General features: G+C 31.2%; 1 protein-coding gene and 1 long non-coding RNA gene across 2 annotated transcripts; one reads left to right on the top strand and one right to left on the bottom strand.

Moving 5' to 3' along the window:
- Positions 1-1,397: 1,397 nt before the first annotated feature.
- Positions 1,398-3,333, top strand: LOC121214021 (uncharacterized). Its single transcript, XR_005909613.1, has 3 exons — positions 1,398-2,009; positions 2,106-2,171; positions 2,978-3,333. It is a non-coding gene; the product is annotated as an uncharacterized lncRNA (long non-coding RNA).
- Positions 3,334-8,659: 5,326 nt separating this feature from the next.
- Positions 8,660-20,031, bottom strand: LOC121214020 (ubiquitin C-terminal hydrolase 12). Its single transcript, XM_041087603.1, has 32 exons — positions 19,796-20,031; positions 19,448-19,511; positions 19,117-19,264; positions 18,855-19,012; positions 17,273-17,538; positions 16,963-17,181; positions 16,769-16,877; positions 16,559-16,674; positions 16,158-16,256; positions 15,411-15,520; positions 15,179-15,253; positions 14,598-14,676; positions 14,357-14,503; positions 14,163-14,243; positions 13,958-14,077; positions 13,416-13,538; positions 12,954-13,031; positions 12,787-12,875; positions 12,601-12,709; positions 12,441-12,509; positions 12,261-12,371; positions 11,712-11,767; positions 11,439-11,616; positions 11,246-11,347; positions 11,071-11,142; positions 10,678-10,743; positions 10,444-10,509; positions 9,930-10,016; positions 9,685-9,801; positions 9,410-9,484; positions 9,213-9,296; positions 8,660-9,102 (listed from the first exon to the last, which is right to left on the bottom strand). Exons 1-32 carry the CDS (start codon positions 19,823-19,825, stop codon positions 9,061-9,063), a joined length of 3,345 nt encoding a protein of 1,114 aa, XP_040943537.1. The 5' UTR covers positions 19,826-20,031; the 3' UTR covers positions 8,660-9,060.
- Between the last annotated feature and the right edge of the window lie 1,436 nt (positions 20,032-21,467).

The raw sequence follows: 21,467 nt of genomic DNA, 5'->3' as shown, positions 1-21,467 counted from the left end.
AAAACATAATCATTCCTCTTTTTTTCATGGTTATTTTCTTGCTTTTCATTATTTTTCTCATTTAAGAACTTTCCAATTTACGTCATATGTATTTTCACTCATCAAAAGTGGATTATCAAGTAGACTTTTATCACTCAATGTCTCTTTTCTCTCAGTCTTTTCACATGATTTTTCCTCACTTCTCATATCCCCCTCATAATATTATGAATATTTAATTTAGTACAATACATCTCAGTAGGAGAAAATGACGTTTTGTATCTCATCTAACTCTATAGATTCGAGGAAAAACTTCTCACTATCATCTTTTTTCGGTTCACAAAGTTCGCCATCACAAATCTCTTTTCCAATAGAGTAAGAAGATTCAACAAAAGTCACAAACTCATACTTACTTTCTTCTCTAGTTGGATATTGAATTGGGCATCGGAAACCCCTATGACCTTTTGAACTACACCAATAAAATTTCACAACAGGTGAGAGAGCAATTGTACTCCACCTTTCGTTTGACCATCTCCTCTTGAATTAACATACTATTTTATACCCAACTTTCTCATCACAACTGTTTTTTTTTATGTATTAGAATAATGAATAAATAAATAAATAAAGTTAATTTCATATTTCACTATTATGTCTTTTGTGTTTTTCTCTTTCATGTTTTGCATGCATAGCAAAATTGTGACAAGCAAATATTAGTTCATTGGTTGTTTAAGTTCAAATTGATGATAAGTGACACTATAAGAACATTTACATTGCGAGAAAGATAACTTACTTCAGTAAATAATCTAAATGAGTTTGTAACAGTAAATAATATTTTTGTGTTTTTCTCTTTCATGTTTTGCATGCATAGCAAAATTGTGACAAGCAAATATTAGTTCATTGATTGTTTAAGTTCAAATTGATGATAAGTGGCATTATAAGAACGTTTATATTGCCAGAAAGATAACTTACTTCAGTAAATAATCTAAATGAGTTTGTAACAGTAAATAATATAAATGAGTTTGTAATCTTGTAAAAAAATCAAAATGAGCATTTGATTCAAATACTCAAAAGGATTATCATGTCATCTACAATTCCAATTGGGGAAATGACTAGTCTTGGCTATCTATCACATGCCATATTTTTATTTATTATTTCGTCAATTTATTGAACAAGCTAGTATGTGGTCAAGTGGCAAAGAGCTCGAATAAATTTCTAGAGATTCTAGGTTCAATTCCCATCATTTACATATTTTTATTTAAATTTTTAGCATAAAAAGGAATGGTCAACCCCCTTGCCGTCCACCCCATAGTTGCCTTGTGAGGAAGATTCTTTCCTATTTTATTGAGTCAACTTTCCCCCAATACCTCCCATTTTCACTCCTTGATCCGCTTTTTGTGTCTATGTTCCCCATATTGCCATTTCCTTCTCCCTTACCATACCATGGTCGACCAATGTACCTAGACACCTTAAAACATCCATTTTTATTTTTATTCACTTTCTCTCATCTTTTTCTTTCTTCTCCTCCTTCCACCACCACTTTTTCTGCATTTTGCCATCATACCACCACCATTGGCCACCTTTTCTTCACCAAATCACCACAACACCACTAGAACTTCCCTTCTCTTCCACACCTCCTTCTTTCTCACCACTGTCGCACCATCGTCGCGCCTCCACCGCCGTAAATCACCATTTTCGCCGACTTTTATCTTCTATTCATTTCTTCTGTTAAAATCGAACTTCTAATCCTCCTCTCTTATTTTTCATAGACCATATACGATTCTAATATCTATTTATTTTATTTTTGAATGGCGATTTCATTAGATAATCTTCCATTATAAACGAAATATTGTGGGATCAAAGATTTATCTATTCCTCAGGATTTTTCATAAGTGATCCTTAAACTCTAATGATAATATATTCTTTTTCACTTATTAAAACCAAATCTAATAATGCTTTTACACACTTGTGAAACGTTCATCTTCGTACGCTCGGATTTGTATCCTTACCTTAAAAAAAAGTACTCTCGTTATTGTGTAAGTATTGAAGATCCTCAAATCACAATTAATTCTTTCACTTTTATTCTCGATTAGGACGGTTCTAACATTAAGGTTTGTTGTGCATTCTTGAAGTGATATTCGTGAATCCTGGATCCGTACTCTATATTTTGGAAGCGTGTGTTTTGGGCAGCCGATTAAGTAAGTATCTTACTGAATCACTAAAATAAGATATATTCACCAAAATATCATTATTTTGATACGATACGAAATTTTGTCAAAAACTAAAGATTTAAGGATTGATCTCATCCCTAGGAGTTGGATTCAAAGTTGATATCATCGGATTTTGCGAAATCAGATGTAGGGATTTATTCATCTTAAAATGTGTGAAATTATTGTTAATTTAATAAATTTTCTAATATTAAATATTTAATTAAGAAAAAAAGAAACGTGAAATGTGCGAATACATTATATATTCAAATGAAATGATAAATCTGATAGAAAGGAGGATTTCAAGTAAGTGATTTTGAACTTTCGAATGTGATAATATGAATGTGTTTGTGTGATTTTCTGTTAAATGTGGTGTTATACGATTTCTTGACACTCATGTATTGTGACATATGATGATATTTGATATGCATGAAAAATAAACATGCCACTGTTTCTGTCAATATTCTGATTTGCATGTTAAGCATGCCATTACATTGATTCTGATTCGCATGTTAAGCATGCCATTACACCGATTTTGATCTACATGTTAAGCATGCCATTACACTGATTCTTATTTGCATGTAAAGCATGCTTACTGAAAATTTTGTTCTGTATGTCATATCATATGCATAGGGTTAAGATATGATTGAAAGGAGGAAGATTCTAGCATTTTAATAACCTACACATTCTAGTGATTTAACCACGTTATCTAGCATCTCGACTGCAATATAGTAGCTTGATCCCACATATACTTGATCTAGCAGTTTAATTGCGTTTTGATAAGCTATCTTTGCCAGGCAACCCGGGGTGGCGAGTCATGGTTCCCAAGTAACCCGGGATGACTTAATTGGTGTGTTTTTGGATAGACGAGTTTTGAGAAACTCATTATGGACTGTAGCGAAGATGGGTAGGAAATGTTTCCTGAAAATCTGCATTGTTTTTTGAAAATGTTTGCATCGACATCATTGATATGCATACAGATAAAAGTGACTCTAAGATTATATGATTCTGTATATGTGATTTGTTATTCTATTGAGATTCTGTCTTAATTCATGTTATTATGAAAATTGACCCACACTGGGCTTTAAAAGCCCACCCTTTTTAGTTCTTATTTTTCAGATAATAATAGAGGTTAGGACATCGGCTTAACTTACGGAAGTGCACTTGGATATTTTCTAATAAATTCCACAACAAATGTTGGACCTCATTAACATCTATAATCAATTCCGTACAAGCGCACACAAGACCCTATTGGCATGCCAACTGCATCTTAACATTTACTAAGTTCACACGGGGATCTTTTACATACATAAACATCACTTTTCAACTTAGTCCAATTTTAGCCTTTAGAACCAATTCACAATAAATTAATCCACAATCAAACACATATACACAAATCAAATACATAACAACTTCAATAAATAAATACCATATAAACTTACTGTAACACCCCGACCCGTGTCCATCGACGGATTAAAGTTACGAGGCATTACCGATCAAAATTTAATATCATAAATCAAGCAATTATCCAAACATTTATGTCATTTCAATTTACTAACTATACTACATATAATACAAATATTATTTTCAAATTAGGCTTAACTATACTAATTTATAAAACTATTTACAAATATGCTAAACACATCACACTACCATATAAATAACCGAAATTTTTGCATAAGCTTAAACATCATATATATATCAAATAGATCACAACCATAAAACCAAACTTAACCAAAATGAATAAGCCATTTTCGCATGGCTCAAATTCACACATCCCAAAATTAAACATATAAACTAGACTATACATGCCATAGGTTCGAATTCAAAATTTATAAAATACCAAAGACAGTCGATAGTGTGATAGACTATGCTGATGATCCCCGAGCTCGTAACGCGACTCGAAAATCTATAAAACAGAGTAAACAAATACAAACACACATTAAGCTATTAAAGCTTAGAAAGTTATACGCAAAAAAATTTAAAATTCATTTATATATAAATGCATAATAATACTTATTCCATCATTAAGATAAAATAAACCAAATATCCTAATATTTCGTACCATCTAACACTTTAAATAATAATAAAAAAATAATCACATTGTATTTTCATATAAACAAACCATATGGCCAAATACACATAAATATTGAGCAAAGCCAAATATTCAATAAATCATTATGTCAAAACATGCTTATATTCAAATGGTAAACTCATACTATATATTTCATTTGAAACTATTATCAAATTATAACAATCAACTTACCTTAACACTAATTAAGCAAATGGCTAACACATACCTGAATAATTTAGCTTTTACTATTACTCACATAAGATTTTTATAACATAGAGACTTGTATAAAACACCGGCATAAAGCCTGCTAGGCACAAAGCCCGATATATTCCTCCGGCACAAAGCCTGCTAGACATAAAGTCTGATACATTTCACCGGCACAAAGCCTACTAGACATAAAGTCTGATACATTTCACCGGCACTAAGCCTGCTAGACATAAAGTCTGAAGTAATTCACCGGCATCAAGCCTGCTAGACGTAAAGTCTGAAACATCTTATTTTCAAACTATATATATAGTATATAAAATCCATGTATAGAGATTTAGCTCAAAATTCATTACTTATATTTTTAAAACACATGGATATATAAATCTCCATCACCAAATCTAACTTGATAATTCAATAATTCAACCAAAACATATTTGTATATATAACCTCATACTTTTGATTCTACTACTAATATCATAAGATTTAACTTATAATATACTATGTGTCTTTAACATTCAAACATATTAAAATAATCTAAGCTAATAATTTCATACCATTTATTCAATACAAAACTTGTACATTTGCATATACGTTCACATTTGACTTCATGTATACATATATAATTCCAAACCTAATTTCAATTCAAGAAATTATACATGTACATTTATACATATTCGAATCTACCATATAAATATATAAATTCATACTCAATTTCAAAACATAAACTTATACATATATATATGACATATCTAAATTCAATACACAACACATATATCTGCATACTCATTCGAATCTATATATATACAATTATAACATACATATACCACAAATCAAATCCAAGAGTTTATATATAAATGTACTTATATAATCATTCAAACCTTATACATATATATATACATATGCCTTATACATATCTTTGATTAATCTAATAATTTATACATGTATATACTTATACATCGTTTATACTTCAACTAAATTTAAAGGTTTATATAAGTATAAACCTATATATATTCAAACATTAATAATACATGTATATCATTCATACTTTATTTTATTTCAATCAATATGCCTTTAAATTTAAGTTCAACAAAATACAGTACATTTACATACCTATATATCGATTTAACAACATTAAATAGCTATTAGACTTACCTCGGATATCAGCGGACACGATCGACTACTCGACTACTTTCGTTTTCCCCCGATCCAATTCCGTTTTCCTCATTTCTTGATCTAAACACATTTAAATTAAACCTTTTTATTCATCAAAATATTCAATTAACTCTAAAAATATATAAATGGACAAATTACTATTTTACCCCTGAAATTTTACACTTTTTACAATTTAGTCCATTTTGCACAAAACACAAAATACATAAATTTTGCCCACATTATGTTAGGGCCGAATATTTCATAGACCCATATAGATCCTTGCATGTCATTTATTTCACCTTTTAGTCCCTCAATTAAATATTTTTTTACAAATTAATCCAAAATAATTAAATTCATCAAAAATTCAAGAACACACATTATAATCTATCACATATCTTTCATATTTCATCATCAACTATTACCAAGCTCAAGTATTCATAAATGGCATGTCTCAAAATCACTATCAAATTCTAAAATTAAAGCATGGGCTAGATATAACACGAAGCAACGATCATAAAAACGTAAAAATCATCAAAAACCGAAACCAAACATACCTTAAATCAAGCATCAAAGATGGCCGAATAGCTTGGTTGTTCTTCTTTTATTTTCTTTTCTTAGTTTCGAATAGATGATAAGGAAATAAAAGATGATGGTGGTCTTTATTTGTTTAATTATAATATTATAATATACTATATATTATAACATTTATAGTTAATATAAAAACTATATATATTATACACATAATGCCGCCCACTATTCTTTTTAACGGTTAAATTGCAAAACTAAACCTCCATATTAAAAGAACAACCACTTTCAGCCCCTTTTTAAAAATAACCATTAAATTTTTATTTTACGCGATTTAATACTTTTTATTTAATCGGACACTCAAACGGCGAAATTAAAGCACGAAATTTTTGCACTAGTAAATTCACACATAATAAACACAGAAAATAATATTAAAATATTTTTTTTGACTCGGACTTGTGGTCCCGAAACCACTATGTCCGATTAGAGTCAAAACCGGGTTGTTACACTTACCTGATCAAAACACCAAACAAATTAAATCTTCAGGGACTAATCGATAATTTTAGCTTTTTCTTAATTACCTTCGGTTTGATCCAATTATTGATCTATACAATTATTCCATTCAGCCCATCAATACCAAACATTTATACAATATGCCATGACATGAATGAACCTATATAATCTCATTTTTTATACCCTTAAAGTTTTACATGTTATTCAATTCAGTTCCTGAATTCGAAATAACCATATTTTTCAATTTTGAGCCTCGATTTAAAAATCGACTTTAGTTACATACATTAGGGACCCTCTACTTCCTATTTATACCGAAATTTCATAACGATTCCACATTTTATCCACTCTAGTCCCTATGTACAAAACTAACAATTAAATTTTACAATCCAGTCCTTTTCCATGATCTAAACTTAAACTCTATCACTTTAACATCAATTTCTTTAAGAAATCAACAATAGCAACTTTTAAAAATTTTAAATTTTTGCAAATTGGTACATGGGCTAGCTAAATCAAGCTCTCATGACTTCAAAAGCATAAAAATAACAAGAAAATAACTTAATTGAACACCTAATATTGGCTGAAAGTTTGAAGCTTCAAAAGGTTTTTTTTTTCTTTCAAATTTGGTAAGAGGAAGAAGTGTGAAAAGAAGATATTTTCATGTCAACTAAAAACCTATAGCGATAAAATTTTTACAATTTAGTCCCTATGCCTAAATTAACTATTAATTCAACAAAATCATCGAACCAAAGTTTAATATACTTTCATCCCAACTCCTTAAATATTCATATTTAATATTTATGGACCCAATATATGGAGATGAGGTTCCAAAACCGCTTTTTTTGGCACCATTGAAAATCAGGCTGTTACATGACTACAGTCAAGACAAATGGTTCTAAAGTACCAATTTTTTATCAAAATAATACAAAAAAGTTTAATTACAAAAATGAGATACGTTGTAGATTAATTACAAAAATGGGGTATTTTTTACAGTAAAATTGGATGCCGCCAATGTGACAGGCGACACTAGCTATAAAAATAATATTTTAATAAAATAAAATAAAAAATAATATTTTAATGTAAAAAGGGGTGAAGCCAAATTGTTAAGGAACCCTTTTTTCCCTCACTTTTAGTTTTTTTTTTTTAAAATTTAGGGTTGTTCAATTTTGAATTTCATATCTGTTTTATGGAAATTAGAAGCTAGTCCTTTTATTATCATTTATCATAATTTGATCTTTGTATGTTTTTTGAATTTAAGTTAGTCAAATTATTTAATACTATTAAACTTAATCATTAAATTACTTACTTCAATATCAGCTATTTATCAAATTCATATGCAAAGGATTAATAAAATCATCAATTCAATAATTTATATATGAAAAATTAGAAAATTTTGATAATTTTATGTTTTTATGTTTTCTATAATCATACAATCTCTAGTATTTGCTAAGTTTGTTTTAAAGGTTTAATTATGAATTTTTATCTCTTTACTTTATAAAAAATTGAGAAATTAGTCCCTTTAATTTGTTAAAATTTAATCATTGCACGTTACTAAAATTAATCCAATTGTCGATAAAAACATATAAACTTGAATAATTGATTCTTTTCTAATTTACCACATATAAATTGTTGAATTGATGATTTTATTAATTATGATAACAAAAATACTAACTTCTAATAGGCATGAAATTCAGAATTATACCACATCCACCACCAAATTAAAAAAATATATATTACTTTTACATTAATTTCTCTTCTTCTTTTTACCTCATGTAAAGGCAAACAGTTGTACCTACGTATCCGCATCATTTAATCAAAGCATATCGATTTCTCCTCTTCTTTTTTCATTTCATTTTTTTTTCTTTGGGGGTGGGGGAAGCCGTGGAGATAACATGCTTACTGAAGCTTTGAGAATTTATTAAGCCTAGCTTTAAAGAGAAGAAAATCAAAATTATGACAAATATAAAAACCTCAGAAAGAGAAGATACTGCAGAAGCAGTTAACTCATATGTGCAACCAACTATACCCGATATATATCAGGTCCAAAATCTTCATATGTGCTGAAATTACACGAGCTGTGTACAAAAAGAAAGACAGCAGCAACCTCTCAGGTCGAGGATGGGCGTTCAGGTGCCTTCCTAAAAATGAGAAACGTAGAAAAGCAATATAGCACAAGACTAGGCATATATCAATAGTGGGAAAACACTACATCAAAGAAAATCTTCCCTCCCCCATCCACATGAAAACTATATATATATATCCTATAAAACTAACAATCAAGTCCTACACAAATTCTCTCTCCAAGCAAGCTTCAACTGTTTCCTCCAATGTATTTTTCTCCATGTATCTACAATGCCATCACTTGAAGGATCTCCACATCGACTGATTTGCTAATGTATAACTAGCTTTCTACTAGTTGTATATTTTAACTGGTTTCTCAAATGTGTTACGGTTCTGCAATAGTTGTATGCAAATTACAATTAGACATACAATACGGAGAATATATGTAATAAAGTACAATACACATAACTCGTAGGGAACTAGAGTCAACAATATTGTAGTACCTGATTAACATAAGTCCTTCTAGGAGAGGTATCAGAATGCTCTAACCCAAGGTATTGCTCCCAAGCCCCATAAACATCTCTTCTCTGAAGTGTATGCACAAATAAATTAAAACCAGTTTCCAAAAATAATAAGAAATTCTATAAATATAGGTGATCAACTGTGAAGACAGAAACACAGTGAAGAAACCAAGATATACCTGAAAACGTTTGAACACAATGTCAGAGTCTTGTAGGTACTCTGGTTGACCCAATGACATAAATGCAAACTTCCACTGAACAAAGAGATAGGAAAAACAACAGGAGAGGGGAGTCAAAACCTGATTTCAGGGTCCCATATATACATAATGGCTTGTAAGGGCATGAAAGGCATTGTGAAAATGAGAATAAAAATGGTAAATTTGTAGGTTCACTGGGGGGAAAGTGAAATGAAAGAAGGGAATGGCAAAGATGAGTAAGAAAAGTATGAAAACACCTTGGAGAACTCTTCATCAGAAACTTGCAATTTCTTTTGTATCCGCAATTTAACTTCAGCCAGAGTTTCACCTTCATGAATGACCAAGAAAAAGGGCTCACCAAAATTTTGCACTTGCTGTTAAAAGAAAAAAGAATATAAATTCTTAGAACATGCAAATAATGTAGAATAGCTGGACATTCCAGCAAATATCTCAAAAGTCAAAACAGATCATGAATACTAATCAATTCATCCATGTTGTATACCATCTGGTTCTGGGCAGTCTCTTTACTGAAGTGGTAGACATGAATCAATCGATTATTGAGACCAAGATTCTTTTCTTCTTCTGGGACCTGGGATTTTACATAAATGAAGAAGTTAGATCTGTTAATAGATTGTGCAAACATCGCCGAAGAAATTACCAGAGATGCTTATTCTATTGTGAACAAACTCGTAAGAAATTTTGCTTAGCACCAAAACTACATGAAAATACTCTAAAAATAATATAACCCAAATGTAAACATGAAAAGAAGTTATAATGACAAGATACAGATTTTTAGAATACCCTACTCGCCATATAATATACCAGCTTTTGTAACCAGAACTTGTTCCAATATGAAGTTACTTTTCTTCAATAGCCATTCTAGAAAAATTAAGGTACAAACAATAGAATGTTACTTATACTTTCGATGAACCACCAGAACAGCTATACCCACATAATTTTAATAAAGAACAGTCCTCATCTATTTACTTCAACAGGATGGAAAAGGGAAAACTTGCCTCTTCTGCACGCAATGTCCAATACTGATCATTTATGTTCTCAATCTTTTCACTGGGTGGAAATATCTGGAGAAAAGAAAAAACACGAGATGAAACAATGAGTCACATAAGAAACACACATACTTATCTGCGATCCCATTAGGATGCTTCAGATTCAACTGTCTAGAATAACTCTAGATTAAATTCATATACAATCTAAATTGCAACTAGCAATCAGATTTCAACCATTTCTACCTTGTAGATCTTGTGATAGAAGACTTCAAGCAATCTAAGCTCTGCATTAGGATGTGACAACTCCACCTGTTTCATAGTGCAAGAATAGAAAAGCAAAGCTGTAGTCAGTATGAACTTCAAGTTGCATGGGAAGTCTATAAAGATAATACACCTCGAATGGGAGATTCTGCATTAACATATGATAGATAGAATCTTCCATATGATATGAAAACATGCAAAGATTCTGGCCGGTTCTCATATTCAAACAATAGCTACTTTTCCTCTAATAAAAGGAGACTAGAAAATGATTTTCATTGCAAAAACAGAGCTAGAGGAGCCCATCATCTTTAATAACACTATCCATCTTTAGGCTTCAAGCATTTAGAATATAGAACAATAGTATCCAAAACATACCTTAGTCTTAAGTTCATCAATCACATCTCCAATAGTGCTCTGTTTGGGCAATCTAATATTATGAATTACCACCTAAAAATCATGATAAATATTGTTACACAAAAGGCCCATAAACCATGTAAGATCATAGAAGAAAGAGGTAACCGGGAAGAGTAGATACAAATTCTGTACTTACTTCATCCTTAGTAGCATGATGGAAAGCAACTTTCAGGTTTTTCAGACCTTGCAATTCTGGCAAAGGGATATCCAGAACTTCATAATACAAAATGTCAGAAGTCTGTAAATTAAGAAACACAAGTGATCAGTCAATATAAATTTTGCATAGAAGGAAGAGACATAGCAAGGATGTCAAAACCCATATGTGCTACCTGATTATAGTGGACCAACATTTCTGAAAGAGTCTCTACTCCTCGGTATTTAATAGGTTGAGGCTTAGGTTGTTGAGAGTAGCAGTTGTGAGATGTGAGCCTGATTTTGGATGGATCATCCAAGCCAATTTTGTGAGCCACTCTTTCCACAACATCATCATAAGTATGTATCTTTGACCTTGAATGTTAAAGAAGAAACCAAGTATAAGTATCTGACATCTACGTAATAATTCTTGTACTTTCTGAACAGTAATTTGCATTAGAAGTACTTACAACTCTAGACAGAAATCATCTTCCTTTGGTCTCTCCAGAGAACGAAAATGAACAATCTAAGTAGGCATCAAATCACAAAAACTTAATTGAGTTGCAAGACTCCAAACACAAATTGAAGAATAAAAATTGTTACGGGCAATTCACAGAAACAATCTAAAACCTTTTGCCTATAGAAGCTATGTTGTTAGGTTCAATGCAGTTTCTTCAAAAAATTAAATAGAAACAGCCATCAATATGGTATTCCTTTTTTTCCTTTTATGATCAACAATTAATTAACATCCTGAAAGAATGAAGGTCCCATGTCAATGAAGAGAATATTACAGGAGCTGAGTATAAAATATAGGCATCTCCTCTCCTCTCTGGTACTATATCTTGTACATATTGTTTTATAAAACTAATACCCGGGTGCAAATGGTGGACCTCCAATGCCTCACAGGAAGGACACAGGGTATAATATAAACATTTATCAGCCTCCCAGAACAAATCAGTAAACATAAACCTGAGAAATACCAATAAAATATTCAGCAAGTCTCCACATACTAATAGTACCTGACGATTGTGCACATACTCCAGAAATGAAGGCACATCTGGATATTGGCATGCTTCTTCACTTGCAATTGGAAGAGACTTCTGAAAGCTTATAATATCCCCATCTTCAATCTGCAAGCAAAGATGGTATCACTGGCAATTTGCATTGAAAAAAGATATATGTCCCAAAGCAAAATATACCTGACTTAACCGGAATGAACATCTTTTATCAAGATGCTCACACATCACACAAGGCTCAAACTTTATTTCCTAAAAGTTACGAAAATCAAGTAAGATAATTTGATCAAGAAATTTTAGTTAAGCGTCAATGCATTGCAGACATATTTAAGGAGTAACAAACCTCATAAAGTTCAATTTCTTCATCAGGAGCAAAGCCAGCCATTTGATTTAGCTTGGCTATATATTCTATTGGCTTACCAGAAAGTTTTACCAAGAGCCTACCAACATAACTGCAATGGAACAACGTGCAATGTCAGAAAGTATGAGAAACATGAAATACAGAAGATAAATAGGAAAGTGTAAATACCGTAATTCTCCTTTCTCAGGGTCATAAAGCTTGAAGAAAAGCATAATATCTTCCCTTGTTTTGTCAGGTGGAGGAATAGGCCGTAAATCCTGAAGTTACCCACAAAATGAGACAAAAACAAGGTACCATCTGAATACTTAAAACAATGATCAACAAAACAACATTACCGGTCCACACCCAACTTCCAAGAACAGTTTTAGCTCTGCATTATGAGCCTTATTTGACATATCCCTCAACTGTCCAACCTAAAACAACCAAATAGAAGCCGCTTAAATAATAGGTATAATAATCCAAAAACTAAGACAAACAGTGCTCCTCATCAACTACTGCATCCCATAAAATTGGTTCACCTTTGTTTAAATGAAAGCATCTTGGAAAAATTCTTATCATAAACTTCTCCAAAGAATAAAAAATTGCTAAAAGAACCATTTAAATTAACATAATTCTATAAATTTAGCCAAAGCTTTTGAATCAACATCTATTATTCCCACTCCCATGTAAATCCAGCACTGGTCCCCTTCTATTAGATATCTTAGAATTGAGAAGCAAAGTTAAGGAAATATAAACTATACATAACAATGAGAAAGAATAGATGCAAAACAGGAAGACAAAAAAGTATAACTACTTACAGGCTGAGCCTCCTCCTGAGGGGTTAAAGGTCGATTCGGACGATATGTATGGTTCTGCCTCTTCGCCCAAATCCAGTAACGTTGATATTGCACTGGTATGCCAAACTCTTTTGCAAGTTCCTCCTGGAAACCAGCCGAATTAAACATTTAAAGGAAAATGATAACATCACTAAACCCAAAACAACAAATTCCAAAGACAGAAAGAAAGTCGTTTGCTCATTAGGACAGTAGGAAAAAGTAAGAAGGATGCTAAGACATACTTATAGCACATAATATATAAATTTATAGAATGCCAACACAAATGCCATCTGCTCATCCACATGACAAATATTGAAACACCAAGCTCCCCAAAAATTACCCTCTAGCACCACTATCCCCAGAAGATCTATCAAAATAACTCAAGTCCATATTCTCAGATTTCAATAAACATTTCAGAAACATGCTGTTGGACAAAGAATAGATAGCAATGTCATCACTCAACAACCACAATAATCAGATGAGATATTTTGTTTCAATTGCATATTATAAGTTATAAGTGGTACCTTAAAATCATTGAAAGGTGTCTGCTTCTGAATACGGAAACTCCTAACTTTGTCATGATCCACAAGATCAAAATATATGTCCTTTCCAATCTGTTCTAGAAGATCTTCATCTCTTGCAACCTAAATGCATTAATGGTATTCACTAATGCGAAGATGAAAAGTAAAAATAGCTAAAAATTCCAAAACCTTAAATGTAATATATAACCTTTATAATAGTATAAAGGTGAGCCTGTGCTTTATATCTCCTTTTGTCGTCCTCCTCTTCCTGTTCTTTCTTTAACCTTATCTGAGAAATTAGAAATTAAATCATTACTCCAGATCAACAACATCTATGTTAATAGAAGCATAAAGCCAAAAGTTAGAGCTTTCACATCAGTTGCAAGTAAATGGAGATATTACCTTCAAATGTTCAGCAATATCCTTCTCATCAACATTGCAAATTATTTTGTCCTTATCACTTTCACGTATATAAACAAGCATGTATGCATTTGAGTATTTTGTAAATTTGAAAGGTGTGTTATTGAAGCCAGGATTTGTCTGTGGCAACTGTTGAATCAACAGATAAAGGCAAAAAATCAAATAAATTGACATACTATACACAAATAGACAGGGTTTTTAAAGTGGAATATAGAAACATTACCTCTTCCTCGCCACCATACTGCTCTTCCAATGCCCTCTTCATATCTTCTTTCGTTACCCGTTCGTCATCGAATTTATACCTGACAAAACAGAGATATCTATTAAAGGGTTCCCCCATCTTAAAGTAAAAAATTAATTAAAACCAATATTAAATGGAAAAGTACTCGAAAGGCCAAAATATATTTGGATGTGATGACATATAATACACTGAGATCAACGATGAAAACCAAAACTAAACTCCAAACAAAGCAATGCTAGAAGACAATACTAATTTGAACAACTGAGAAATGCCTGAGCTAAACACAAGCCATTCATATATTAAGTGCAAGTCTCAAAACAACACCAAGTTCTGGAATAACTATAGAGTATGATAATGTTATTAGTTCAATGTAGAAAAAGGAGCATTGAAATTTCATGCTAAACAGTATCATTAAATACTAAAACTAATCACAGAGAACATATTTTAAGCCAATCACACCATTCTCTAAGAATCTTTTTTCAGTTCAAGAAAAATAGGAACACATAGAAGCACATGAGATTGTGATCATATTAGTCAACTATCAATGCAAAAATGCTGCTCACCATTGGTCAGAAAGGGTCGGCCTGATAAAAGCATAATAATGTCCACCATGTACTCCTCCACTATGAACTAAGACACTGTAAAACAAAACAGTACATTGAAAAAATTTCCGGGCAAGCAAGGTAGTAAAGCAGGGAAACAACTTGTACAAAGTATTACTAACTTGCCTCAGTTAGGAACAGATTAGAAGTATTAGTGGTGTGAATTATATAAAAAATCCCTAGACAATAATACCTGTGGAGAGTGTAAAGGTTGCGAACACTCGTATCAGCATCAGGCGAAAGATACTTCCGATCTTCTCTATCAAGGTCAAGCTGAAGAGGAAATTCATAGCGGTCGTTTATCTAGAAAATGGCAGCAACTGTTAATCCAAATAGCCCATGCTATCATGCATAGTATCTAAATTCACATGAAAAACACAACGCCCACTTAAAGAAACAGTTCCATTCCCACAGTTAAAAGGACATGATCACTGGGAACCAGTTTCCAAACAGTGATTGGCAAAATTTTAAACAAGATCAGACAGTAGTAGTAATTCCAGTAATGAAAAGCAAAACATACTAAGTAAAGATAAAGCAACAACATAAAAGTTTTAAGAAAATATATCTATTTATACACTTTCACTCATTAATAGGAGCAATATGATCGCGGCATGTTATGATTTCAAATATAAAGAAGATTTTATCAATGTTTTCCAAAATACCTCACAACATGATTGATCAATAATATTGAAGAAAGGGGATCTGAAGACTTGACAGGGGGAAAAAAAGAAAAGTTCTATTAAACATAGAGATTAGAATTTGAGTATATAGATTGGATTTGGTGCAGCAGGGCAAGGAATCAGTAGAATTATTTTTCTAGCATATCACATTACATAGACCAAAGCCTTGAAATATTTTATAAATAAATACTAAAATATGAGTAACAAAAGCACCCCAACTATCTAACATCTTCAGAAGTAAACTGATTTCCAACACTGACCTTTACCATTGTATCCCGCATAAAATCATACTCAAAACGCTTTAGCTGAAGCTGAAGAACAGGGGGAAATTCAATAAATAAGACTCCTTTCTTCGCATCCTGAAATGAGCAACAGATTTTGGCACACAATTACAACATGTCATTTGAACTTAAATTAATCTGATTACCCAAGTTTGTGCCAGTAGAATATGGCCTGGCTTAAAGTGACTTGATGAGTTAAACCTTCAATCCCTATTTCAAAGTTCAAACCCCCAGGAAAGAAATTTCATCACAGATAAAGTTCAACCATAAACAAATTGTCAAGCCTTTCTTTATGCAATATTCTGACAATAAATGGGTCATTTATAAAAAAATTTCTAGCCCAGTTCTCACCACCTCAAGTGGAAAAAAATGTAACTGACCTGTAAGCCATGTTCTTCAGCATGATATTTATTGTCACCCTCAAGGCGCTCAACTTCCACATACTTATCAAAAGAAGCATAAACATCCCGACATCCTTTGACATCAAGCTGAAGGTCTGGAACAAATATACACACTCACTATTTGCTTTTATGGGATACATTCAGTATTCCAAATTAATGTTGTTAGAAACATCAGTAACAAATAAATACCATAAAATGATTCCTTTCTTGTAGACTTGTAATCCACGTTGATGCATTCAATATAATTCATATGGTGACCCTCAAACAACTTCTGTATTGTCCCCTCTACAACAGTTCCCTGAAAAAATAAAAGGGGAACAATCAATAACATGATTTGATATGCATATAACGGGGAATATTAAAAAAAAGTTCAAAGTGAGTACCTTCATTTTATCTTCAAGCTTTTCACACAAGACTCTGTTGAGTTCTTGTACATCATGTTGCATGAAGGAATCATATGTATCCCATCCAAAAGATTTGGTCAACTCCTTTGTTGCAACACTAGTGTCATTATATTGAAGCTTGTAAAATAAACTCTGCAGAGCCAAAGGAATACTTCCTATAGGCATGTCATTTTCAGTTGTTGGCATGTGGTACACAGCCTGAATTAAAACATTGAAATTACATGTTTCACTCCAATTAAAGTAAGAGCACAAGAACAATCCAATTTGAATGGAAAAACAAGAGACACACCTTTCTGAAGTATGGTATATGGTATAGGGTCTGCAGAAGCGAGTTCATGTAACAAGTTGCTCCTTGGTTCTTAAGTCCAACAAAACCAGTCTCTTTCTTTGAGTCATATGACCAATAATCCAATATCTTACGGACAACAACCTCAGCTTCAACAACAACAGTATCATTCACAATATACCCTTTACTAGGGTCATAAAGATCACTGAGAGGCATAAATGGTGTGAAACCCCAATCACTCTCTCTTGCATTGAACTGGTGTTGAGTGTCTGCAAATGAAAGTCAAAAGCAAGACACTAGATAAGTTTGGATGAACTTTACTATTGAATTAGCAATAACAAGAGGAATCTTCAATATCACAGAGGTTTCTTCCTTCCAGCAATATATCAACTATATACACTAAACACCCAACTGCTTGCAATAAACATAACAAAAATGATCTGACTAAGAAAGGGCATCATCTAATCACCCTATCGTGAACAAAAAAATCAATTTCAGATAACACTGGAAATTAATCCTTTCATACTGATTCTGCTCATCAAATTTATCCATGGACATATTTCTTTTTCAATTCTGCAATATTACTTGATCTCAATAAAATAGGAATGCCAAAAATCTGTTGGCCGTTCAAGAAACAAATGGGGCATAAGACGAATCATGTCAACATTTAATAAAGCATAATGATGTGGATCATGTTGATCTAAAATAAAACAAAAAAGAAGTGGATCATGTCAACCTAAAATAAAACAAAAAAGATGTGGCCAAAACCAGAACATTAGCAAAAACATGCAAAACATATACTAGAATTGTCACTAAAAACTCAACTCCCAATTAAATCACCTTGAAAATAGAATGCATAAAAATATAGAACAAGGAAATATTACAAAAAATATCCTGTTCACTCTATTTGGACCAGAATGCTTGTGGGAGAAATTAATATTGAAAAGGGGTATAAATAAATAAAGTTATATCCTGTTCGTAACTAAATAGCTGTCTGAAAATCTAAAATGAATTCAATATAAGGTTGTAATATATAGACAGAATATCAAAAAATAATATATTGAGAAGAAAATGTTTTGAGAACCACTAAAATAGTCATTATCATCAAAAAGAATATCCTAACATCCAGAGCACTAAATCAGTTTTGATTACCACAAACTTCTAGTTTTGATCAAAACCTCCCTAATTTTGAAATTTTATATATGTTACAACAGATTCTCGTAAACATTATATTTCCTTTCAAACCAAGTCTTCCCAAAATCCAAGTGCAATAAATAATTGGTTGAACCAAATCATGAATCTCCTATTTTTCATTCCTTAGCCCAGCTACAAAAAAGCATGGTTGTAACTATGTCCACAATTTGAACCATCACCTACCGTGAAAAAGCTAATGAATGAACACTACATAAGAAACACAATTGAGCATTGACTACCGGCACAAGAAACAATTTCTTTCCAGGCAATGCAAGATTGCATTAAAGTGAAACCTCCATGTATAGGAATGAAAAGTGTAGGAAATGCAATAAAGGCTGCTGTTATAAATTACTTACGAAAAACACCAAACCTAATAACAGTAAGAATATACCCTTTCTTATTGAATACTTGTGATGGACTTGATTAACCACCGCCAAGCTAAACTGAGCATATCTACTCCAACCATATGGCAATGCGGAAGAATCCGCAACATCTAGGTACATTGACAAGTGGTCCACATTGTTTCCCTTTGGAAAAATTAGTATCCGCCTGCAGAGAAGAATCAGCACAACATCCAAAAAATCAATAGCATGAGAGATTGCACCCGACCAACCAAACAAATTCCAATAACAACAAAGAAATTCCCACTTTACCATTTATAGCCACCAACAACAAATATATCTGAATAGTGCTTCTTGGTGTTCAGCCTAGAAAAATTCTCAATTGTCCAAGTGAATTTCATTATTTGAGGTTCCTCCACTTGCTGATTCTCATTTGTATTAGCCGGCTCGACTTGAGAAACTAGAATTAAGCAAAATCATGAAATCAACAAAAAAGAAATAAACTAAAACTAATCAACTTATTATTCCATAATCACACCATAATTACAAACAAAACCGAACTCTGGATCAACTTAAGATTGTCAGAAAAAAAATTCGAATTACAGTATACTAAAAGAATTCTAGAAGGAATAAAAACACAAACCTTCCATTGGCTGAGGTCCTTCAACAATATCCGTATGCGGCACGAGCATCTCCTCGTCTTCTTGCTGTTACAAAATCCAAATTTCCAAAATATCAAAGCACTGATCAACCTAAACCTAACCCTAACGCTCTCAACTAAAACCCTAATTATTACACTCTGAATACATTAAGAAAAACACTATCAATCCCACGAAATCCACGTCCAAATTAATCACTTATCAATTGAAAAACATAACAGAAAAAGAGAACTTCAGAAAAAATCCTTTAAGCATTTCCACCAAGACAAAAAAATCAAAGAAAAATATCGAAGTATTTATTCAAAGTGAAGAGAGGGAAGAATGGTACGTACATCTACCGGCGGAGTAGTCATCAAAGTCATGAGTGCGGACGTGGGCCGTCGATCATAAAACGAAGAAATCAGAAAAAAGAAAAAAAAAGAAAATATGAATTAAAGAGCAAAATCAAATTGAAAAAAAAAAAGAAAAGGAACTTTTGATGAAAGAAAGAAGGAAGGGAGAAGCAGAGTAAAAGGCAGAGAGAACTGAGGTTTCAGTAAACAAAAATTAAAGGAGTCTTTACAGTTTTACTTCAATGGGAGGGTTAACATTGACATTTCATATTCATAGAAAAAGGTGATTTTGGAAAATGCAAAAATTAAGTGGGGTGCAAGGGATGACAACAAACAAATTGGAAAGAGACACGTGGAAAACTAGTTGGAAGTTGCGCGGATTACTATAATTTCAAGTTATTCTTATTATTTTTCCACAAGTGAATAAGAAATCAGATTTTTGTTTGATTTTTAGTTTTCTCTCCTTAGAAAATTCATATTTATCTAAAATATTAAAGATGAGGTGAAATTACAGTTGCATACAATCATTTCTCATCGAATATGTATCTAATAATAAAACTCTGTATTATTTAAGTGTTTGTATAAAAATAAAATTCAATAAATAATAATATATATGCTTTGAATCTAATAATAACAGTATATATCTAATATACAAAATTAAAATAAAATAAAATAATTTGGATTCTCATGTAATGCAAGCATTATTTGTTTGTATTAATATTTTATAATTTTAGTTTTGTTTAAATTCTTTGAAAAAACTTAATGTTATTTGAAAAAAAAAACAAAATTAATTTAAATTTATGTTATTAAAATGTGATTTTACTTAAAAATATATTTTAGGTTCAACAGTTTACTGTAAAATAATTTTAATATTTTCGGCATTAAAATTAAATTTTAAAAATTTAATATATATTTGTGTTAATTTTATTTATAGTTTTTATTTTCTATAATTTATTTAACTTAATTTATAGATAGAATTATAATTAATTATATTTTTATTTTTTAATGTATATTTAATAAATTCATGCATATTTCAATAGATCAACATTTAGAATGAATATTGTTTAAGCTAAATATCGCACGAAAATAGCGATATAAAAACAAGTATTTATATATGCATAATCTTGTATTTATATAAAATTTTGTTGAATAAATCTAAATTCATGATTCGGAAATATAATTATTTTTAAAATTAATTAATTAATTAATTATAATATGTTTTTTTAAGTAGGCAACATATGATGATAATATCATGTTATCTCATATTATAATAATTACTAAAAATTATATAATTTCTATTTTAAATTTTATATTTAACAAAATTAAATTTAACTTATAATTTAAATTTTTTATTATCATAATAATTTTTTATATCAAATATGTTTCAAGTCGTAAATATATATAAAATTATAATTATCAAATTACTTATAGTCGACTATCAACTATGTTTTTGATATACATCTAAAAAGAAAATTATGCCAATTGAATCTTAATTCGATTGGCATGGATGTGGGTTCGAGTGCGCTGAAATGCATTATCCTTCTATTTATGGGTTAGGGGATGTTATGGATAATTTTAGACATGCTGTCAAAAAGATCAGATATGATCAAAATATATAATAAGATTGTTTAAAAAATTATAAAATATTAATTGTAAAATAATTATACAAGTT

This window comes from Gossypium hirsutum, chromosome D01, assembly GCF_007990345.1.
Source record: "Gossypium hirsutum isolate 1008001.06 chromosome D01, Gossypium_hirsutum_v2.1, whole genome shotgun sequence".
In the NCBI taxonomy this organism is placed as follows: domain Eukaryota; kingdom Viridiplantae; phylum Streptophyta; class Magnoliopsida; order Malvales; family Malvaceae; genus Gossypium; species Gossypium hirsutum.
Note: the sequence above shows the minus strand (reverse complement) of the source record. Positions and strands in the feature narration are given on the sequence as shown.